General features: G+C 41.4%; 1 protein-coding gene across 8 annotated transcripts in view; it reads right to left on the bottom strand.

The window, feature by feature from the left end:
• si:dkey-237h12.3 (teneurin-3) overlaps positions 1-18,184 on the bottom strand; it is a 266,708-nt gene that overhangs the window by 107,408 nt on the left and 141,116 nt on the right. For all 8 annotated transcript variants that reach the window (XM_053878277.1, XM_053878279.1, XM_053878278.1 and 5 more), the window contains one exon: positions 7,189-7,427. In XM_053878277.1, coding sequence (XP_053734252.1) covers positions 7,189-7,427 — 239 coding nt within the window. The remainder of the gene's footprint in view (positions 1-7,188; positions 7,428-18,184) is intronic.

Genomic DNA, 18,184 nt, shown 5'->3' with positions numbered 1-18,184 from the left:
GTCACGCTCACACACACACACGCCATGGCAACTGGTCACACAGACATTCAACTCCTTTTTAACGTCTGTAATTATAAAATCATGAATAATATTAGGCCCCGTCGACTCATGGTGATCTATGAAATTACATGTAATTCAATAGCAGAGTGAATCATACATAGGAATGTGACCAGTGTTGCTGTGTTCCTGAAGAAGCTGACTCCACGTGAGGAAAAGTAGGCCAACTGCCCTGACGGAGAAGTGTCAGGACACACTGTGCATCAGGCTTTGTTGACCCTATACAGCGCCAGAGAGATCCACGTTCACTCGCATTCCTTCCTTGGAGCACTTTTGTGAGGCAATTACCACCACAGAAGAGGAGTAACATGCAAGAGACGAAGTCAACTTGGATAGGAAATGATGCCTTTTGATGGTGCTGGAACACGCTCACGTAACAAAAGGAAACAGCGTTTGTTTAATTCTTGCTTTATCATTTCAAGCGAAATATGAAAAGCAGCAGAAGGCAGTTTTAAAACTTGCAATGAATGACGTGTGCCGCAAATCAATTTTGTAAATTTCCATCACAGCATTTGAGAGGTAATCAATACTTTGTTAAAGCAGAAATATTTCTGCCTCACGACCATCTATTTCTAATTTCAATGGAGAATGTCGTGGATTCGTCCAGGGACATCGTGAACTTTTAACATAGAAGGAAAAAAGAAAGGGAAAAAAAATGAAGGTAAGGACCTTCTGACTGTTGAAAAAAAAAAAGAATAATTCTGAACACTCTGAACCTTTTTGTTTTATCATCTATTCAGTAAAACATAGTGGAAGATGTTGTACTTGGTTTGAGATTTGCTATGTCAAAAATGTCAGGGAAAATTGGTTCTTTTTCTATTGGAAAAGGGAAAACATCAAACAGCTACATTCCTAGCGTAGGCTTCCTGTCTTTCAAATAAAGTACATGAATTCCAGTCAAACTTTGACCCGCATTTTACTGTACAATTATATATTTTGGTGGTGGATGTCATGTTGTGAGTGAGTCATGACTACAGCCACATTTACCCATAGACGTTTTCGAAAAAACAATATTCCCACCCTTCAACTTTCAAATAGCAGTTTTCAAAAAGTTATTGTTCACATAAATACACTGTTGAATGACATCAAATCGATGTCAAACTAGTGCGCACAAATGGTAAGACATTTTCTGGCACCTACTGTGAAACTGCCCAGTTTACACAGCAAATGTCGACTTTTGAATTTTGAAAAAAATGTTCCAGTGACAAAAACAATATTTTCAGATTTCAATGCAAGACAACATTGTGAAGTCCGGAGATTTACTGGCCCTGAATGGCATGAAGATGGTCAAGCAAATTCCTGATATGGAAAGGAAACAGTGTCTGGCTACATGCAGGGTAGCTGTTGCCTAGATACACTTTTCTTTCAAATCCGAAGACCATACAAGTCATCTAAACTATATGAGTGTGATTTAGCCTCCATAATAAGACACTTCAGAGAGCGAACAGTAGAAACCTGAAGTGGCGCCATTCACTGTCAGAAATATGGTGTGATTAATGGCAACATGTACCAGCTATATAAAGCTGCCAATTACCAGAGTTGGTCCTGCTTTGCATGCAGCACGGAGTGGATATAACAACGGATGTTCTCATATGTAAAGCATGACGTCAAGTGCTGTCCCAACTCACTTGTCATGGCAACGTCACAGGTCACTTCATCCCACGAGCTAGTGTTAAAGGTGAGAAATGGGATTGGGCTTAGGACTGGACACCACACAACCATATCAAATGATCGGATCGTGGAAAATGTCTGGCTCAGATCCATACTTGTGAATTAAGTACACATTCATCTACTACATGAATACTCCTCTACTTCCTGACCACCAGAGGCGTGATATGATTCTGACTAATGACGGAAAACAATGGAAAATGTGCCAGTTCAACATATCGCAAATTCATTGTGTTGTCACAAGAGCAAGCTCTGATGGAACGTCTGAATCTTTTCAACTCGTGTATTAGACGGCAAATTTTTGGTGTTTTCAGAAACTTTTGCAGAAGATCGCAGAGTCTATTTGTAGCAATAGCCACCAAGTTAACCAGTTCAGACAAGGCATGATGTCATTTCCTGCGACTCACGATTGGTCTAATGTTATTATTTGAATTCATCTACTTCACTTGCTTTGTTGTAATACATATTTTGAGTGGATATCGTATTTAAAAATTATTATAATATAATAAATGGAGACTATTCCCAACAGGTGTTGTTGCCCATGATCAAATTCAGGAGTGGTGTGGACCATGGAGCAGTGGTTTGGAAGAAAAGGCAGATGCAGTCTTTGCCATATCGTTCTTCATCTTTGTGCTGATGGGAGCGGGAGAGCCGACAGTAAGAAAAGCATGAAAGTACGAGTGCACACACTGCAGCTATTTGAGTCATTGCACCTGGCAGGTGAATTGGCAGTCGATGAAAGCGAAAGGAAGTTGTGGAAACACTCCTAGACACCCGAGGCAAATGGCAAAGGACTGCATCTGTTTAACCAACTCTCCCTCTCTCTCTCTCTCAGAAAGCTACATACAGAGAGAGGAGCTGAAGCACCCTGGAAACACACCCTGGAAACTGGGCAGTAGTAACGCCACACCACCAGACAGGTTTACAATCAAATAACTTGATGAATGTCGCGTTGAAGAACATGCAACTGAATCCAATTTTCATTCAAAAGGGCATCCGTCCTTCAACTGCGGTGCAAACCAAAGCAGCAGAGGCTGATAAAATAAATATTAATTTTACAGCATCCGATTAGGAAAGGGAAACAAAAACAGTTAAAGGATTGGGACTCTTGATAGCGACGCTGCAGTTTTAAGAGCTTCCTTCGAATGGATCAGCCGCATCTCGATTGACCAATAAAACTCTGGCTATACAAGCTTCCCAACACGCCATCTTTCACCTTATACAGCTGTGTCACGCTCCCCCCGCTCGGGCCGGATGAATACTTATACAACTGCTCAGGGAAAAAGACAGTATAAGATTAAGGGCTTTGTTGACAAGAGCCGGTATAAGAGGAGATGAATCTGTTGCGTGTTTATTGTCGCGGTCAAGATTGTAAAGGTTAGCAAGAAGTCAGATATGACGCGTCGTAAAAAAACACATTGGAAGCATTCTCACAGGACATAACTCTTAAAGGAGAGAAAGAGGATTACTCTATCTTCCTGGGTAAATGAAAGCGCCTCCTTTACACCTCCACCAAAGGTTTTAGGATCTAAGAACTTCAGAGAATTTGGGAATTTTCCCTTGGAGCAAGTTTCAAATATTAGCTTTGCATATTCAGTTTGCCATCTTGCCGACTGTTTGAACTCTAGACATGTGCTAGTGCCAGGATTATACAAGAATAGATCCATGTCATGTATAACGAAACAATGTGCTGCACAACATCAAATCCATTATCCATCCATGTGTGTAGGAATCTAGACGTCTATAAAAAGTCTCGTCATTCTTTGTGATGCAAGCCCAGTGCAAGTCATTTAATTCTTTTTTCCATTGCATATTTATTATTTAGTCAAGTATTTCTACATCATTTTGTACATTTTATTCTTAAAATAAATGTACAAAATACATAAAACATGGATAACTGTATCCTTGTTTTATGTATTTTAAAGTTTTTTGTGCGCTTAAGCATCAAAATATAGAAATGATTGAAGCAAACGTATTGACCGTTTCCATTTGATCAACTATCAATCAGCATTGTATTAGTATCAGCATTTGCATATTTATGCAATCAGTTACATTATACAGAGGCTGTTCGTAGTTCTGAAAATGTAATTTATCAATTCATTCACACAATTTGATGTGTAAAAAACAAAATGATTAAAGGATTGAACTTCCCTCCATAGAGTGACATAGTTTTGGCACAAACTTTGGAGGGCATTCTCAGAGGACATGACTCTGAGGAAAAAAATAAATAAAAAATCGACCATTTCACCTTCCTGTTGAAGATGAAAGCCCCTTCTAATGATCAGACGATTTCTTAAAAGTGTTTGAGAGTCTTTTGCTTTGTATGTGTTCCTTGAATTTGCGTTTCATTTTCAAGTGGCTTCTGTGTCGGCTAGTTGAACCCGTCTGCGCTTGTTTTGAAGGAAACCCCGGAGAAAACAAATCCCCCTTGTGTGAGTTGTGGAGTTCAAGCGTGGGACACCGTCAAAGGAAGTCAGGGACCTTTTTTTTTTCGGGGCTTTGACCAATTGTTTCCCGCTGATATGCAAATCTAACAAGGGACATTTCAACAACTGACTAATTGATTAGATGTTGCACTTGTGTATCTCTGTCGACATCAAATGTCGCTTGACAGTTTGTTCGGAAGCATCAGGTTGCAACTTTCCACTAGAGTTCATTCACTGTCATACTGATGCCACACTACAAATGCAACACAATTGTAATTTTTGGCGCCATTTTTCTGTCATTCTGTTGGTACTATAGCGTGTAACGTTACGAACAAATTTCAAATATATTTTTATATATTACTGATGAAGGGATCATCAACAGATCTTTAAATTTTGGTCACGTTCTGTATCACTTTCTAAAGGGTTGCCGCAACATGTAAACGACAACACGGCTGAAATGCAAGACGCCATGCCTTCAGAATAAACATTGTTTTTTAACATTGAAACATTGAAAACACATGGAAAATGCATCACAGATATACATTTTTTTATGGGGTTTCAAAAACATTCTGGTGGAAGCCCTCTTCTAGAGTCTGTGCCCACCACAAACTGGATCTAGTACAAGCTGGGTTGAATCAAACACTCAAATGTAGCATGGTATTATTGGGTGAAACTCGCACCGTGGCCGTCCAATGAATGAAGTGGTCCAAAACAAAACTCATCGGTCGCCTGGGGAAGTGAAATGAAAATGATCCGTTCAATCAGGACGAATGGCAGGTGTCACTCACACCAATGTACAGTCTTAGCACAAACCACACTTTTTCCAAGCTAGTCTTACTCCCATGAACAGGATATAGGAAAGTGAAAGCAGGAGAGGGCAGGGCTAGACTTTGCGTCCGGAAGGCATTTGAGTGGCGGCGTCATGTGAGAGAACAAAAACTGTGGGACAACAGATGCCATTGTGGCTCTTTTGCTACTCTGCAAGTACAGCAGGAGGGCACTGTTTTTATTGGTTTGTGGAAGTATTCATTGCTATTCTGTATTATGTTGTCACTTCATGCGCCCTGCCTTTTACCTCAATTTGTATTTTCTGACAAAAACAATAAAGACTATCCAGAGACACAAGTGAGGCTTCAACCACTGGGATAAAAACTTCCAAATAAGAAAAAAAAATGTTTCAACCGTTCATATTTCATCACCACTGAAAACATCTTAAACATATATTTAGGAAAACTATCTCTCTGTAACATGACTTGTTCTTATACACACTTCTTAAAAGTACATTTGTATTTCTGTGTTGATGGGAGTTTTTGTGCAGGAATTCCACAAATCTGTGCTTGATTTGACAGGCTGTCCATTTGAACCCTTCTCTTACTGTTTTTCTAGGCGAAGCCCTCGAGGAAATGAAAATCCCTTGTGTGAATTATCGGGGTGATGTGCGGCATATTGTCAAAGGAGAAGGAGACAAAAATATCCAACAGGAAACGCGTTTGTGTCTGCATACCTGACAGATGAGTCAGACAGATGTAACTGAATCATATCAGGACATCTGCAACGGCGGCTGAAATGAAAAAGCCGAGAAATCGATACACTCCAGGAGGAGATCAAACTTGGGAGAGATTAGGAGACGCGCAAGCACCACTCTGTGAGGGCAGCTCGTCCTGTTCTGTTGTCAGAGGTTTACTGTTTCAGTTCCATGCACTTTTGGCTGCTGGTTAAAACAACCCAGCAGAGGAGTTTTACTCTTGAGTGCTTATTAACTGAAACTTCTTACGGCAGCAGGCCGCTTGAGCTCTATCGTTCACAAGATCACATTCAGGCTCTTCTTATTGTCTCCTCTGTCTCCAATGGGACTCTTTAAGGAAAATAAAAATACATTCATTTGCTCCAGAATCCTATTTAAAGTATATATATATATATATATATATATATATATATATATATATATATATATATATATATATATATATATATATATATATATATATATATATATATATATATATATATATATATATATATATATATATCTCGCTGGTCTCTTTTGGGGTGTATATTTGTGGGCATCCACATGAGTTCATGCCTGCCTTTGTGTCCCCAGGCCAGTTCTTACTTTCCTTAGTATGGGTGTCTCTCTTTGTGTCTTTGTCTATCCAGCCTTATATTTTTGTGTGTGTATCTTTGGGAACGCGTGTGTATCGACCTGTGAAATTGTGCACTCTTTCTGTCCATCCGTCTTTCTGAGTCTTCGTCCTAGAATGTCAGTGTGCATCTATATCTTCCGTGTGTACCTGGCTTCTTTATACATGCAGGTGCACGTCTGCATGAATTTGTATACATATTTTAGTGTGTGTAGTCACATAAAGTGTGTGCATTTATTCATACAGCCTGTGAATCCATTTTTCAAACATGTCACTTATTGCATTTTTATTTATTTCTTTTCTGGCCTTGTGTGCAGGTTTTCATGTGTTCAGTGTGTATGAATGTTTTTTACCCTAATATGTCCTGGATCTGTCTCTGTCAAGCTGTTCGAACATAACTGTGAGTCAATGCACGGTTGTTTCCATCTTCGTCTGGCTGTGTGTGTGTGGGGGGCATGCTTTGTCATACTTCTGAGTACCACGTCTTGACCAGCCACCTTCTTGTGAGGACATTTTGGCCTGTCCTCACAAGGTTTAGAGGGTTAACATGTCAGTAAAAGTAGCTTAGTATAATTGTTTTTGGATGGGTAAGTTAAAGGTGAGAGGTTGGGGAAAGCATTACTTCAATGAGAGGTCCTCACAAAAACAGCAAAAAAGAGTGAAACAAACACGTGTGTGTGCATTTGTTCTTGACATCGTGTTGTGAAAGTGGGCAGCAAATCTGTGCGATATTCTCGTCAGAATGGTTTTGTAGCTTCATCCGGAGTTGAGTGTATATTTGTGAGTTCCCTGGTTCATACTCAAAGATACATGAGCACGGGACAGACTTGCCACCAGTGACAGACGCACACACAGCACGACAGGACCTAACACAGGACTACTACCATAGGTCCTACCTATGCAGTAGCAGAGGATGATTGACAGCACCACGGCGACGCCCACAGCGATGAGAGCCGTGCACTTCCAGGAGCAGTGTTTCGGGGACTTCTTGAACTTGAACGCCCCTCTGGACAGGCTGTTTCTGGGCAGCGGGCGAGCCGGGGTGGAGTAAACCGTCCCGGTGGCCATGGTGTAGCCTGGAGCTGCGGCGCCAAAGAAAGGTGTTGTTCCTGTGCCCGTCTTAAAAAGAAAGTGCCTGCAAGGAGATAGAAATACAAAGCATTTACTTCTCTCTTTTCAAATCCAGTCGGAATCAAACTCCAAGTTTAAACCATATGAACAGTGTGAAGAGTGAAGAGAACAGTCAGGGAACTATAATGTCATGTCCAGGATAATCCTTGACTTTGAGAAAGATTGCAGAAAACCCATAAAAACAATCATCTCCCAGTTGACCTTTTACAACTGGGCCAGTGCTAACAGCCCATTATACCTGTGGTAATTAAGAGCTTTAATCAAATGCACCATGGAGTGATCGTCCTATTAACTTCCAAACCCCACGTGAGAAGCTCTTAAGTAAATGAATTAGGACTCGCCGCTGCTGGTGACACCACTCTGAGACTCAGGCGCCTCCAGACTCCTCAGGACATCGCCTGAGATTACACAAATTGACTGAGCGCCTCAACTCAGTCTGGATTTTATCACGTGTTGCTCATTTGTAAAGGAAATATCCTGTCAGATGTTTGCCATGCAAAACTAGCCAACAAAGAAAACTGAACTCTCACATCAGGGCCTCAGCAGGCTCGTGATAGCAAGGGAAAGCACCCATCCCACTGCCTCATACGCCAAAGATGGCGGAGGGACATACTGTCACATTTTTCATGTGTTGTTGTGCAGCTATACATGTACGGCTGTACCATCAGATGACTGACTTTGCCTTGTCTGTGCTCAATAAATGGTCAGAATAAACAGAATGTGCTGTATTTTACTTGTGTTTAATGCTCCGAATGCGTCAACATATTTGTTGCTTAAGACCTTTTGGGAAAAAGGGAGGTTTAAAACATGAAATATCAGTGTCTAACTAATGTCTTCATTTAACTTGGTCACTACAATTTTACTACAAGTTATAAACATGAGGACCAACTCTGTGTGTAAACCGTGCACAGAAAAAAAAAAAAAAAAATCTCATACTTACTTCTGTGAAGGCGTCAGCTTTAGCAGCTTAAAGGCAGGGTTTAGTTTCTTAGTTGGTTTGTACAAGGTGCAAGTCAAATTCCAAGTCACTCACACGTCTAGCCCGTCTATAGGAACAGCACCGTACACACAACTAGCTGTCGCACAAACAACAAAACAGCTGACAACCCATAAAACAAAACAGCCCTGTCACAGTATAATAACAAGGCTGTCTATTCTTTATCATAGAAAATTGCCAGACTATTAATGCTAATTTACGTGTCATAGCTTTTTATTGAACTGCCAAACATCACCTAAACAATGTTGCACTATTGTTGCAAAATAAATGGCTACCTCACGTGTTGTCGCTAGCAGTTAGCAGCGAACAAAATGGCGAACTTTCCAACAAATGCAAGATGACGCTTCATATTTGAGGTGATTCGCCACTCTCCTGTCGTGTTAGGTATTTATATTAACTTTTGGAAGATACAGTATCGGTTTTGAATATTTACGTCCTTTCACGTTGGGAAAAATAAGAAGAATGAGGTTTGTGATGTTATTTGTGCCACACAGCCATGAGCCATGTGTTACACCCATGGTGGCAAAAGGTACCATATGTCCCAAGTGATATCAAACTGCATGTAAGATTTGCATCTTATGGAGCGTTGCACCGTAGCTCCCAACTCCTTTCCTGCCACATTTAGGAGCAGAAGAATTCATCATGGGTGCTCTTCAAAAATGGGGTTGCCCCAACTTGGACCTTCATCATAAGATGTGAGGAGAGGAGAATCTCCTCTAAGAGGAGAATGTCCATAGTTATTCCCTGTGTAGCCAGGAACTCAGGAGATGGTTTGAAAGAGGAGTAAAAGAAAGTGGAAAAAGCCTCTCTCAACAGTGGAAGAGGGCATAGACACCATCTTTCCACCTCATACAATGCTGTCCTGGACACCCTCCCCAGGCAGACCACCTTCTGACATGAGCAATCGCAGGTCTGCACACCTGTCCAGTGCGATGAGATGAACATCCGATTCGCCCCTCACTGCCACCTGGGCTATGGTCAGATAGGATTTGCATAATGGTCCACTGATACCCATCTCTGGCGGGTGGGGACCCTCGGCATGTTAACACATACCCATGAACAAAACGGCTGACCTGTGTCAGCAACAATACTATACCATCCTTGCTCATTCAGCTTGACTGACATAAGCCTGAACTCAGCCCAGCTCACCAGAACTGACAAAGCCTGCTGGATAGAGGACGAAACATTAGTCCAGAGACGGTGACCAAAGGTGGTCTGGTTGGCTTGGTTCAAACCTTTGCTACCCCAACCTCTCTTTTTCAACCTGTTAGACTCTCTGGTGAAGTGCTACCTACTGCATGGCAGGCCAAGGTAAAACCTCATGATCATCCGTATGTCATGCCGCTGGAATATGTTGAACAGCTCATAGTCAGATGAAGATTTTATCTAACTGATATATGCCATGAGTTTTCTAGATTCCTGATTTCACTAATGGGTCATTTTCCTTTAAGATTATCTCAAGCCCAGTCTCCACAATGTGATGCACACAATATGCGGAGAAAAAAAGGGAAAAAAAAAGCCAACAATTTCAAGGCAACTGAGTCTGGGCTTTGTGGTGAGAACTGAAGTTTGGACACTTTGACCTCACCTCTTCAATAGCTGAGCTGCTTCACAGTTGAATGCAGCTTCTCAAAGTGCAGTTTTAATTTTCAGAATCAGCAGCACTGCTGAGCCAGTGGACCCTTTGGAGCAGGGTTCAGGCATAGGTCAAAAAAAAAAAATGGGATTGCAGCAAAATCGTTCAATGATTCCAAAATCAGCACTGGTTTTTTATCGCGCCGGGAAACAGACGTTGCCAATCGCGATCATGCATTATTAAAACCCGCTGGTCAAGATTAACTCATAACCTTGTTAGAAGTCTCATGTTTCATGTTGTATGTTCATGTCGACTGGTAGTTTTGTTATCGATCATATGTCGCTGTGGAATTTGTGATGGGGGTTAGGGCCAAGGCCAGACATAAATCTTCTTCACTGGCGAGCATGAATGGGCAGGAAGGAAGAATTAGTCAGGTTAGCGTCCCTAAAATGTCCGGCCTGGGTGTCCCAATGATGCTCCTGAGGGTCAATTAGGGGACAGAAGCGGAGCATCAGGTGTTAGACAATTGCCTTGGCTTCTCAGCTAATGTGATTGATTGACAATATAGATCTGCGTTTATTTCGTCTCCAGTGGCACAGGATTTATGAGGCGACACCACCTTCAGTCTCCAAAAAGTTTTAACTGTTGTAAAGATGCCTCTTACAACTCTGTTTCTTCATAGGAGGATGGAATAAACTATATTGACTCAACACCCCCAGCACCTCTCTATGGCACTGTTTTTTTCTTTCCATTTTAACCCACTGACACTTAACTATTTACAAACTTTTTGCTTTTCATCATACATTGTTTTCTATTTGTCATCTTTTCAATACAACACACATACACAATTTACTGTACTTCCTCCAAGCAGGGTGGCATATGGGTTGAGACTTGAATGAAAAGGGACAGTATTTGACAGAAGTCAGTCTTCAAATCACATTCAGGGACAGATTCATTACTTGTCTTCAGTTACCTAGTTCATTGATCTCTCACATTTGTCATCCAACTTGAGTCTCCACACCCATCCGTCCACCTGATAAACTTGCTTCTAATCTTGCTCTTCCTTGTCTCTCCCTCTTGTCTTTGTGTCAGAGCTACTGTCTCTAACCCATACATCATGGATGGTCTCACTGCTGTCCTACTACAGCGCTTCCCTTTCACTCCAGCTGCCACTCTTCTGTCACGAATCACCCTAACATTCGTCTCCTCCTGCTCCAAGTTACCTGCACGCTCTTCCCCACTCCTCTTAACCTCGGGATGGCTGATCCCAAACACTTGAACGCATCTCTTTCCCCTATTGGCCTCACACACATCATCAGCTCACTCAAACAGGTCCCAGGAATAAGGTAACTAGAGAAGTCCGACACACACCTGTGACAAGCTTGTTTGGAGTCAGATGACTTCTTATCATTTCATGTTGTTTTTTTCTCTTTTTGCTAGTATATTATAGATGGTTTTTCTACATGAAAGTTGTCCCTATATATATATATATATATATATATATATATATATATATATATATATATATATATATATATATATATATATATATATATATATATATATATATATATATTATTAGTATTATTTTTATTTTTATTTTTATTTTTATTTTTTTACTGGATGATCTATCACTGTTATCAACTGGTTTTCCCGCTTGAACAACCTTATCTTCTCCTACATGACCTACATGTTAGCTGTGTGGTCCGGCACAACCAGATTTGGAGCAAGCTAGAGGTACAGTATCATGACAGACTATGCAAGTTTGACACAGACAACATGGCAGCTAAAAATGACTTCTCACTGCAGCTCAAGCAAACCACAATAACTGTGTGATCACTCCAGTGAGGAAGTGGCCCATGTTCTCCCACCAAAACAGCTACACCTGTTGAAACAGTTTGTAATATTGAAGCCACATGTTCCATGTTCATTTCCTGAGTGGAAGTGGTGAGTTTCAGAAACTGCACTTAAGGTTAGTAACCTTGCTTCACCAAAGCCAGGTCTTTTCTCCGAGTATGAATGACAACTGTTCCACACCCACACACAAAGTTAGAACAGAGAACCCTTGCTAATGGTGCCACTTGACAACTGCAGCCTCAGAAAATTAAAACTATCATTATAATAGAACCTACATACTAATGATAGGAAGGCGACTGCAAACTTTCAACAGCGCCTCGCTGCTTAAAAAAAAAAAAAAAAAATCAACTTTCAATAGTTAAAGCTCCAAATTCCCACACTGCAGTCTCTTTGGCGACCACATGTGAATATAAACATAAATATTCTACTTGAAGTTGAGTTTCCAGCTGGGCTTCGATGGAAGTTTTAATACAAAGTGGGAGATTTTGTTTGATTGAGATCTACCAGTCCATCACTGGATTTTGCGCACTGCAACTTTAATAGGAGAAACTAACTACAAGCAGAATTCTCAAAAGCATCTCTGGAATCTGAGAAATAAACTATGAATTCATCCGCCCAGAATGTTGGACATCTTAGCTTAATTTTGTTGATTCATTAGTGTCCTCCCCGTACCTTCCAGCAGGTTGGACTTTTTTGGGCCAAAGTTGTGTCTATATTTTAATGCCATCTATAACTCCCGCAAGAGCTGGTTGCCAAGGTAACGGCAAATCGAAATACACCCATTGCTCATCAACTATTCCAGCGTGTGCATGTTTTTTTTCTTCTGTAGTCTTGAAGTGAAGGGACAGATTTATTTGAGAGGGAAACAACTGCTGTAGTTTCTCTAACAGGAGTTATTAAAAACCCTCGTGAAGAGATGCATTACCTGAGAAGGAAACAAGGAGGTTACCGTGAAGCTTCTGTGATCAATGAGAGAAACAACTTCTTGTTGTAACTTATTTTCCTGGATAGATGCAAGACTCCATGGAACGGGACCTCTGAATTAAAATGCAGTAATAAAACCGGCTGTATTATAAATTCAAGGTAATATTTTGATCGACAATTGATTATTTCCACACGTATCATTTAGTGGATGAACAGGATTTAAGATTTTTTTTTTTTTTTTCTGTTCATTAGCGACATAATGCTTCTGCTGGACCTCATTTATTATTAAAGAGATTGGTTTTAAGAAAGTAGGACAGACTCCGACTCTTCCTGTTGCTGTCTCCTCAAGGCAAGAAAGGCCTGATCAATCCTCAAATACCAGGACAAATGTCAGATTTGGAAGGTTTAACTCCACGCGGACGTGTACGTCATGGACACACAGGGATTCGACATAAAGGTTAGACTGCTTTGCTGTTGGAATGACAACGCACTGGACCAGCGGGGAGAAGGATTCCAGTGTCTGGAACAATCTGTGCTGTAGCTGTAATGCAGTTGGGTATGAATTGAGGTCAGAACTTCCATGCGCAGGCAAACAGACGCAGTTGTCTGGGGAGGAAAGTGGAAGTGAACGCAATCTGATGAGCTCGGCAGAAAAGAGGCGTTGGTGCATCTGCATGTATTTGCGTAGGTTTGTGTTTAAGCTCAGAAGGTGAACGCTTATTGCGAGGCACAGTGATCATCTAAGACAGTTTTGCCAGTAAATAAATCGCCTCACCCACACTTATTCACACAAAGATACGAGTTGAGTTACCTCAACCTTCAGGAAGAAAAAAAAAAAAATAGAATCTCGCAGAACCATCTGCAAAGGTGCATGACCATCCTGCATAAGTTGACAGCTAGAAGAACATAAATGCATAAATATTTCAGTAGAAACAAAATGTGCACAACCCTAGTGCATACGGCTGCTCAACAAGGTGTCGTCTGGAAATGAGCATCGGCATTTAGGTATTTATAGTCTTTGTTTGCAACGTGACATGAGTTACCTGTTTCTACTCATCATTACAGAATATTTGCAGAGTGGACAGAACCTGGTGGGAAACACTTGAGTCCTTTCATATCCTGTCTAACAACCTTAGGACTCAATGAAGTGAAAACTTAAAATGATCACAGACATGTTTTTTTTACCTAAAAACCTACAGTTCAAAAGGTGAGCTTATCTTTCAGAATAGTGAACCGGCAACTCTTTCTAGCACAGGCCAAACATACACTTTCGGCAAGGGAAAATGTTGGATCTTTGTGCTGTTTCATTTTATCCATTCAGACAGTAGGAGAGCAAGCGCTAACCGTCACGTCTCGAGCTACATTTAGCTTCATAGTTTTCACTTAGAAGAATATATTTGATCATATTAAACAAATTTAAATAAATAAAAAAAATCACAATTAAACCTTGCACATCATTTGCCTGTTCAATAATGATCAAAGTCAGAATGCAGGTTTGTAGCGGACCATGTGCAAATGCAAAAACTGTTGACTTTAAAGTTCAGAAGTATCACAAATGAAATAACCGCAGAAATACACACTGTGGTGACTCACGCCAACCTCATGGGTCAACAAGTCACTCCTAAAACGTAGCATGCAGCAGGGTTTCCGCTACATGTAAATGATCGTGGCACACAGCCACGGCTTGAAACAAGCAGTCAACACATGTCACATCAAGGAGGTGAAGATGATCATGGGTCATTTAAGGGGATAAATGATTTTTACCAGAAAAATCCCGACGGAAAGGGTGAAACTCATATGTCCCACATACCAGTTCCCATGATACACATTGGTCATGTGCAGCCCCAATTTCTATCCACACATCTCCATTCACAGGGCCATTGCTAGTTAGTGACTGAAGTTATAGGTTGCTGCAGCTTATGATATTTCTAACCTGGTACTTTAAATACCAGCTACTGTACAGTACTGGTGACCCGGAAATAATGGCACTCCCTCTTCCTTGCAGCCTCCGATGACCTTGAGGTGGAGCTTTGTCATGATTCACTATTTTTTTTCTCTACAAAAATAACTTAATTCCAAAATGCATGGAGGGCACAGAAGAAGAAAACAAGATTGCAAGCATAAGTCAAAGTGACACAACAACTGTTTACTCCAATCTGTTGAAAAGGCCATAACTTTCTGGTTTGACAGACTATTTACATCTGTCATCAAGACAAATTTCTTCCTTGGACATTTATCAAACTCAGAATTTCTGCCGCTGATGTTTTTTATATCGGACTCATTTTTCTAGAGAAGATGCCCGAGATGATTAAGAGACGCGGCGCCAGCGCGCGTGTCTGCATCTAAACACACTGTACGAGCGGCAGATATTTATTTCCAGCCAGGATGATGCAACGCCACACATCATATGCTAATCCAGCCACTTCTGCTGATGGCAATGAGCTATGCTGCGACGGTGAGAGAAAGACAATCAAGGAGCCGAGAGACAAGACAGAGCGAACGGATGAATGGTGTCGGTGTGATCTCCTTGTGTTTGTGTGTTCAGCCTCCTGTCCGGCTGAGTAGAGCGCGACACAAAAGCAGCAGCGCGCCTCGACTCAGCTCCTCTCACAACATTGCTTGTCATCAGCGTGACATTTGAAAACATCCTCACCGAGGACAAAAGACTGAGCAGTGAGTGGGCGGATTTGTCTTCCACTAAGCACCAGCTGGACGGGCACGAGGAGGGATGAGAAACAATGCAAATCTGCTGTGGTTACGTGTAATCTGCCTATTAGGCGCTGTCCGGTGTAAGCATTAGCATTTCAAGGTGAGAGGAGGAATAATCAGGCCACGCCATGATCCTGCCCAGAAATGACAGACGGGGAATGACACACAAGCGCTCCGCTGTTCCCCTCCTACCCCTGTAGGGATAGGAGCTACGGTGAGAGGAAAAGCAGGAATCAATATTCACTCCTATTGCATGTATTTTGACATTTTATTCACCAACATCTATGAGACATCAGTCAGTAGATCAGGGAGTGATTCGTCTTCTTTGTTATGGCTAAGGACAGACTGACAGAGAGTTTGGGAGGAGTGACCTTGGGTCATGATGTTTGCGGATGGCAGTGAGAGTACAAATGACTTGGAGTAGAAGCAGGAGAGGTTCAAGTCGTGTATGAGCTGGAGTGAGGAGGAATGGCCAGAAGAACAGGGACAGGCAAGAGTGTTGGTGAAGAGGAGGAATTGAAAACAGATGGGTTCAAGTATTTGGGGTCAGTCACACGGCGTAATGGACAGAATAAATGAGGTGAAGAAGAGAGTCCAGGCAGGGTGGATGGGGTGGAGGTGACTTTCAGAGATTAGACTTGTCAGAGGTGACTGGGATAGACAGATAAGGAGAGGAAGTTCTGTGAGAAAGTCAGGGAGACTCAGATGGCTCAGACACATGGAGAGAAGAGGTAGGGAACTTGGAGATGTGCAAGATAGGTCTGGTTTGCTATGACAGGGCATATGGACAAAAAGGAAAAAGAAGTGACAAAAAGAGCAACAATACAATGTGTGTATATTTTATTTCATGTACAGATTAACCAAGTGTGTTTGTGCATTCATATTTGAGTCTCTTATTGTGTTCTTAGAAGAAGAGGCCTTTAGTGTGAGCTCAACTGACATGACCATGTTTATTCTGTAGTTTCACGCGAACATAGACATGTATAGAGTCAGTGCTTCCATTTAGAAAATATTCAAATACTCTAAACTCAGATCTACTTTTTGTTCACAATCTACAAATTCAATTATATTATGAAGTAGTTGAAGCTCACACTTCAAAAGAAAGAGGGAGAGGTGATGTGAATCCTCCAGTTTGGGGGCCAGCCTCTCCAGATCATTTCGACATCACAAGCTTTCAGAACACCGCATGGTGCCAACAGAAGTCAGTTTGGCTGACTGATTGTTTGAATATGAAGTGTGTTTTATTTCACCAGTTTCATTAGATTTCTGGCTAAGAGCTGCTCAGCTCAAGTTTACATACGTTCAATTACGTGGCAGTTAATCTGCGGGAGGACAATTTGGGTGAGGACAATCCAAAAACGGCTGTTTGTCTTGTCAGTTTCTGAAATTATCGCTGATAAAAAGAAACCTCCCTGAGAGTGTTGAAGAGTTTTCTTTAAATCTTATTCTCACCTTCCTTTGGAGAAAGATAACAGACACATGCTGGTCTTTGTGGATTCACAGTGGTGCTAACAGCAAGAGAGCCCCATTGTTTATTTCATGAAGTAACACAAGAACAAGATCTCCACTCTCCTCTAAAAATTGTGTCAAAGGCCAAAGCAAGTGCAAAAATGTGTTCACCGTCTGAGGCACACAGAGGTATAACTTAACCCAGATGCGAAGGACCCTACAGATGAAAACACGAGTAGCCCAGGATGTTGAAGTACTCTTCGAGTCGCGCAATAAACCACTGTTTGCATGAAGCACCATCTCAGCAGTGTGTACTTACACCAACTTGCCAAAACAAGAAGATGCGGTCTGTGTGCAGGCTTCATTGGTTCAAGATGGATTCTCATCCTTCTTCTACAAACAGCGCCAGAAGTGGGATAACGGCCACAAATAACTCACATGCTGTCTTTTATTCTTATGAAAGACCCACAGGAATACGAGCACACTCACTCCATATTTATTTACAGATTACTAATGCTAGCCTTATTCAGGTCCTTCAGTCTCTTCAGCAAAAGAAGCTGATTTATTCAGCAAATGACTCAACATATCTGCAAGGTAGTCATCCAGGAGTGGTGCGGAGATCATTAGCAGCATCATGATTTAATAAGCAAGGTGGTGCTCACAAACTCTCAGCCAAGAGATGGTGAAGTGAAAAATATCAAGACATGCGTTGGAGGGGGGAAAACCATCTGTGTATGTGGACTGTGGATTTGAAAGCCATCATCGTCCCATGAGCACACAGAGAAAAATAAAAACAATGGTGTTATGAAACAAAATCTAAATTATCAGAACCCGACACCTTCCCTCACTCTGCGGTCCAGTTCTGATGCACATTTGACACAGTTGGATGGCTTTGTATCTCGCGCCGGTTGCAAAAATAGAAACCGACAGCTTGAATAAGAACACATCATGGTCCAGTTGCACAAGCTGGACGACATTACTGGGCTGAGGATTTATCACAAAAATGTGTGTTTGGCATTAAAATTTACAAACACGTCTTTAGGATTATCATTTTGGCTGCACGACAAACACACATCGGGTTGGCAGGACTCCAAAATAAATAAATAAACAGATGAAAAATGTAAAAAAATGTCAGGTTGGGAATGCAGGTTGAACACATCGTTCCCCGTGCAATAGCCCTCACTGCTACAGTACACACACACTCACACACACTCACACCAATCCTGTTATGTTGAGCAAGGCTGTCCGT

Source organism: Synchiropus splendidus, chromosome 11, assembly GCF_027744825.2.
Source record: "Synchiropus splendidus isolate RoL2022-P1 chromosome 11, RoL_Sspl_1.0, whole genome shotgun sequence".
Classification (NCBI taxonomy): Eukaryota; Metazoa; Chordata; class Actinopteri; order Syngnathiformes; family Callionymidae; genus Synchiropus; species Synchiropus splendidus.
This window is presented reverse-complemented; position numbering and strand designations above follow the sequence as displayed.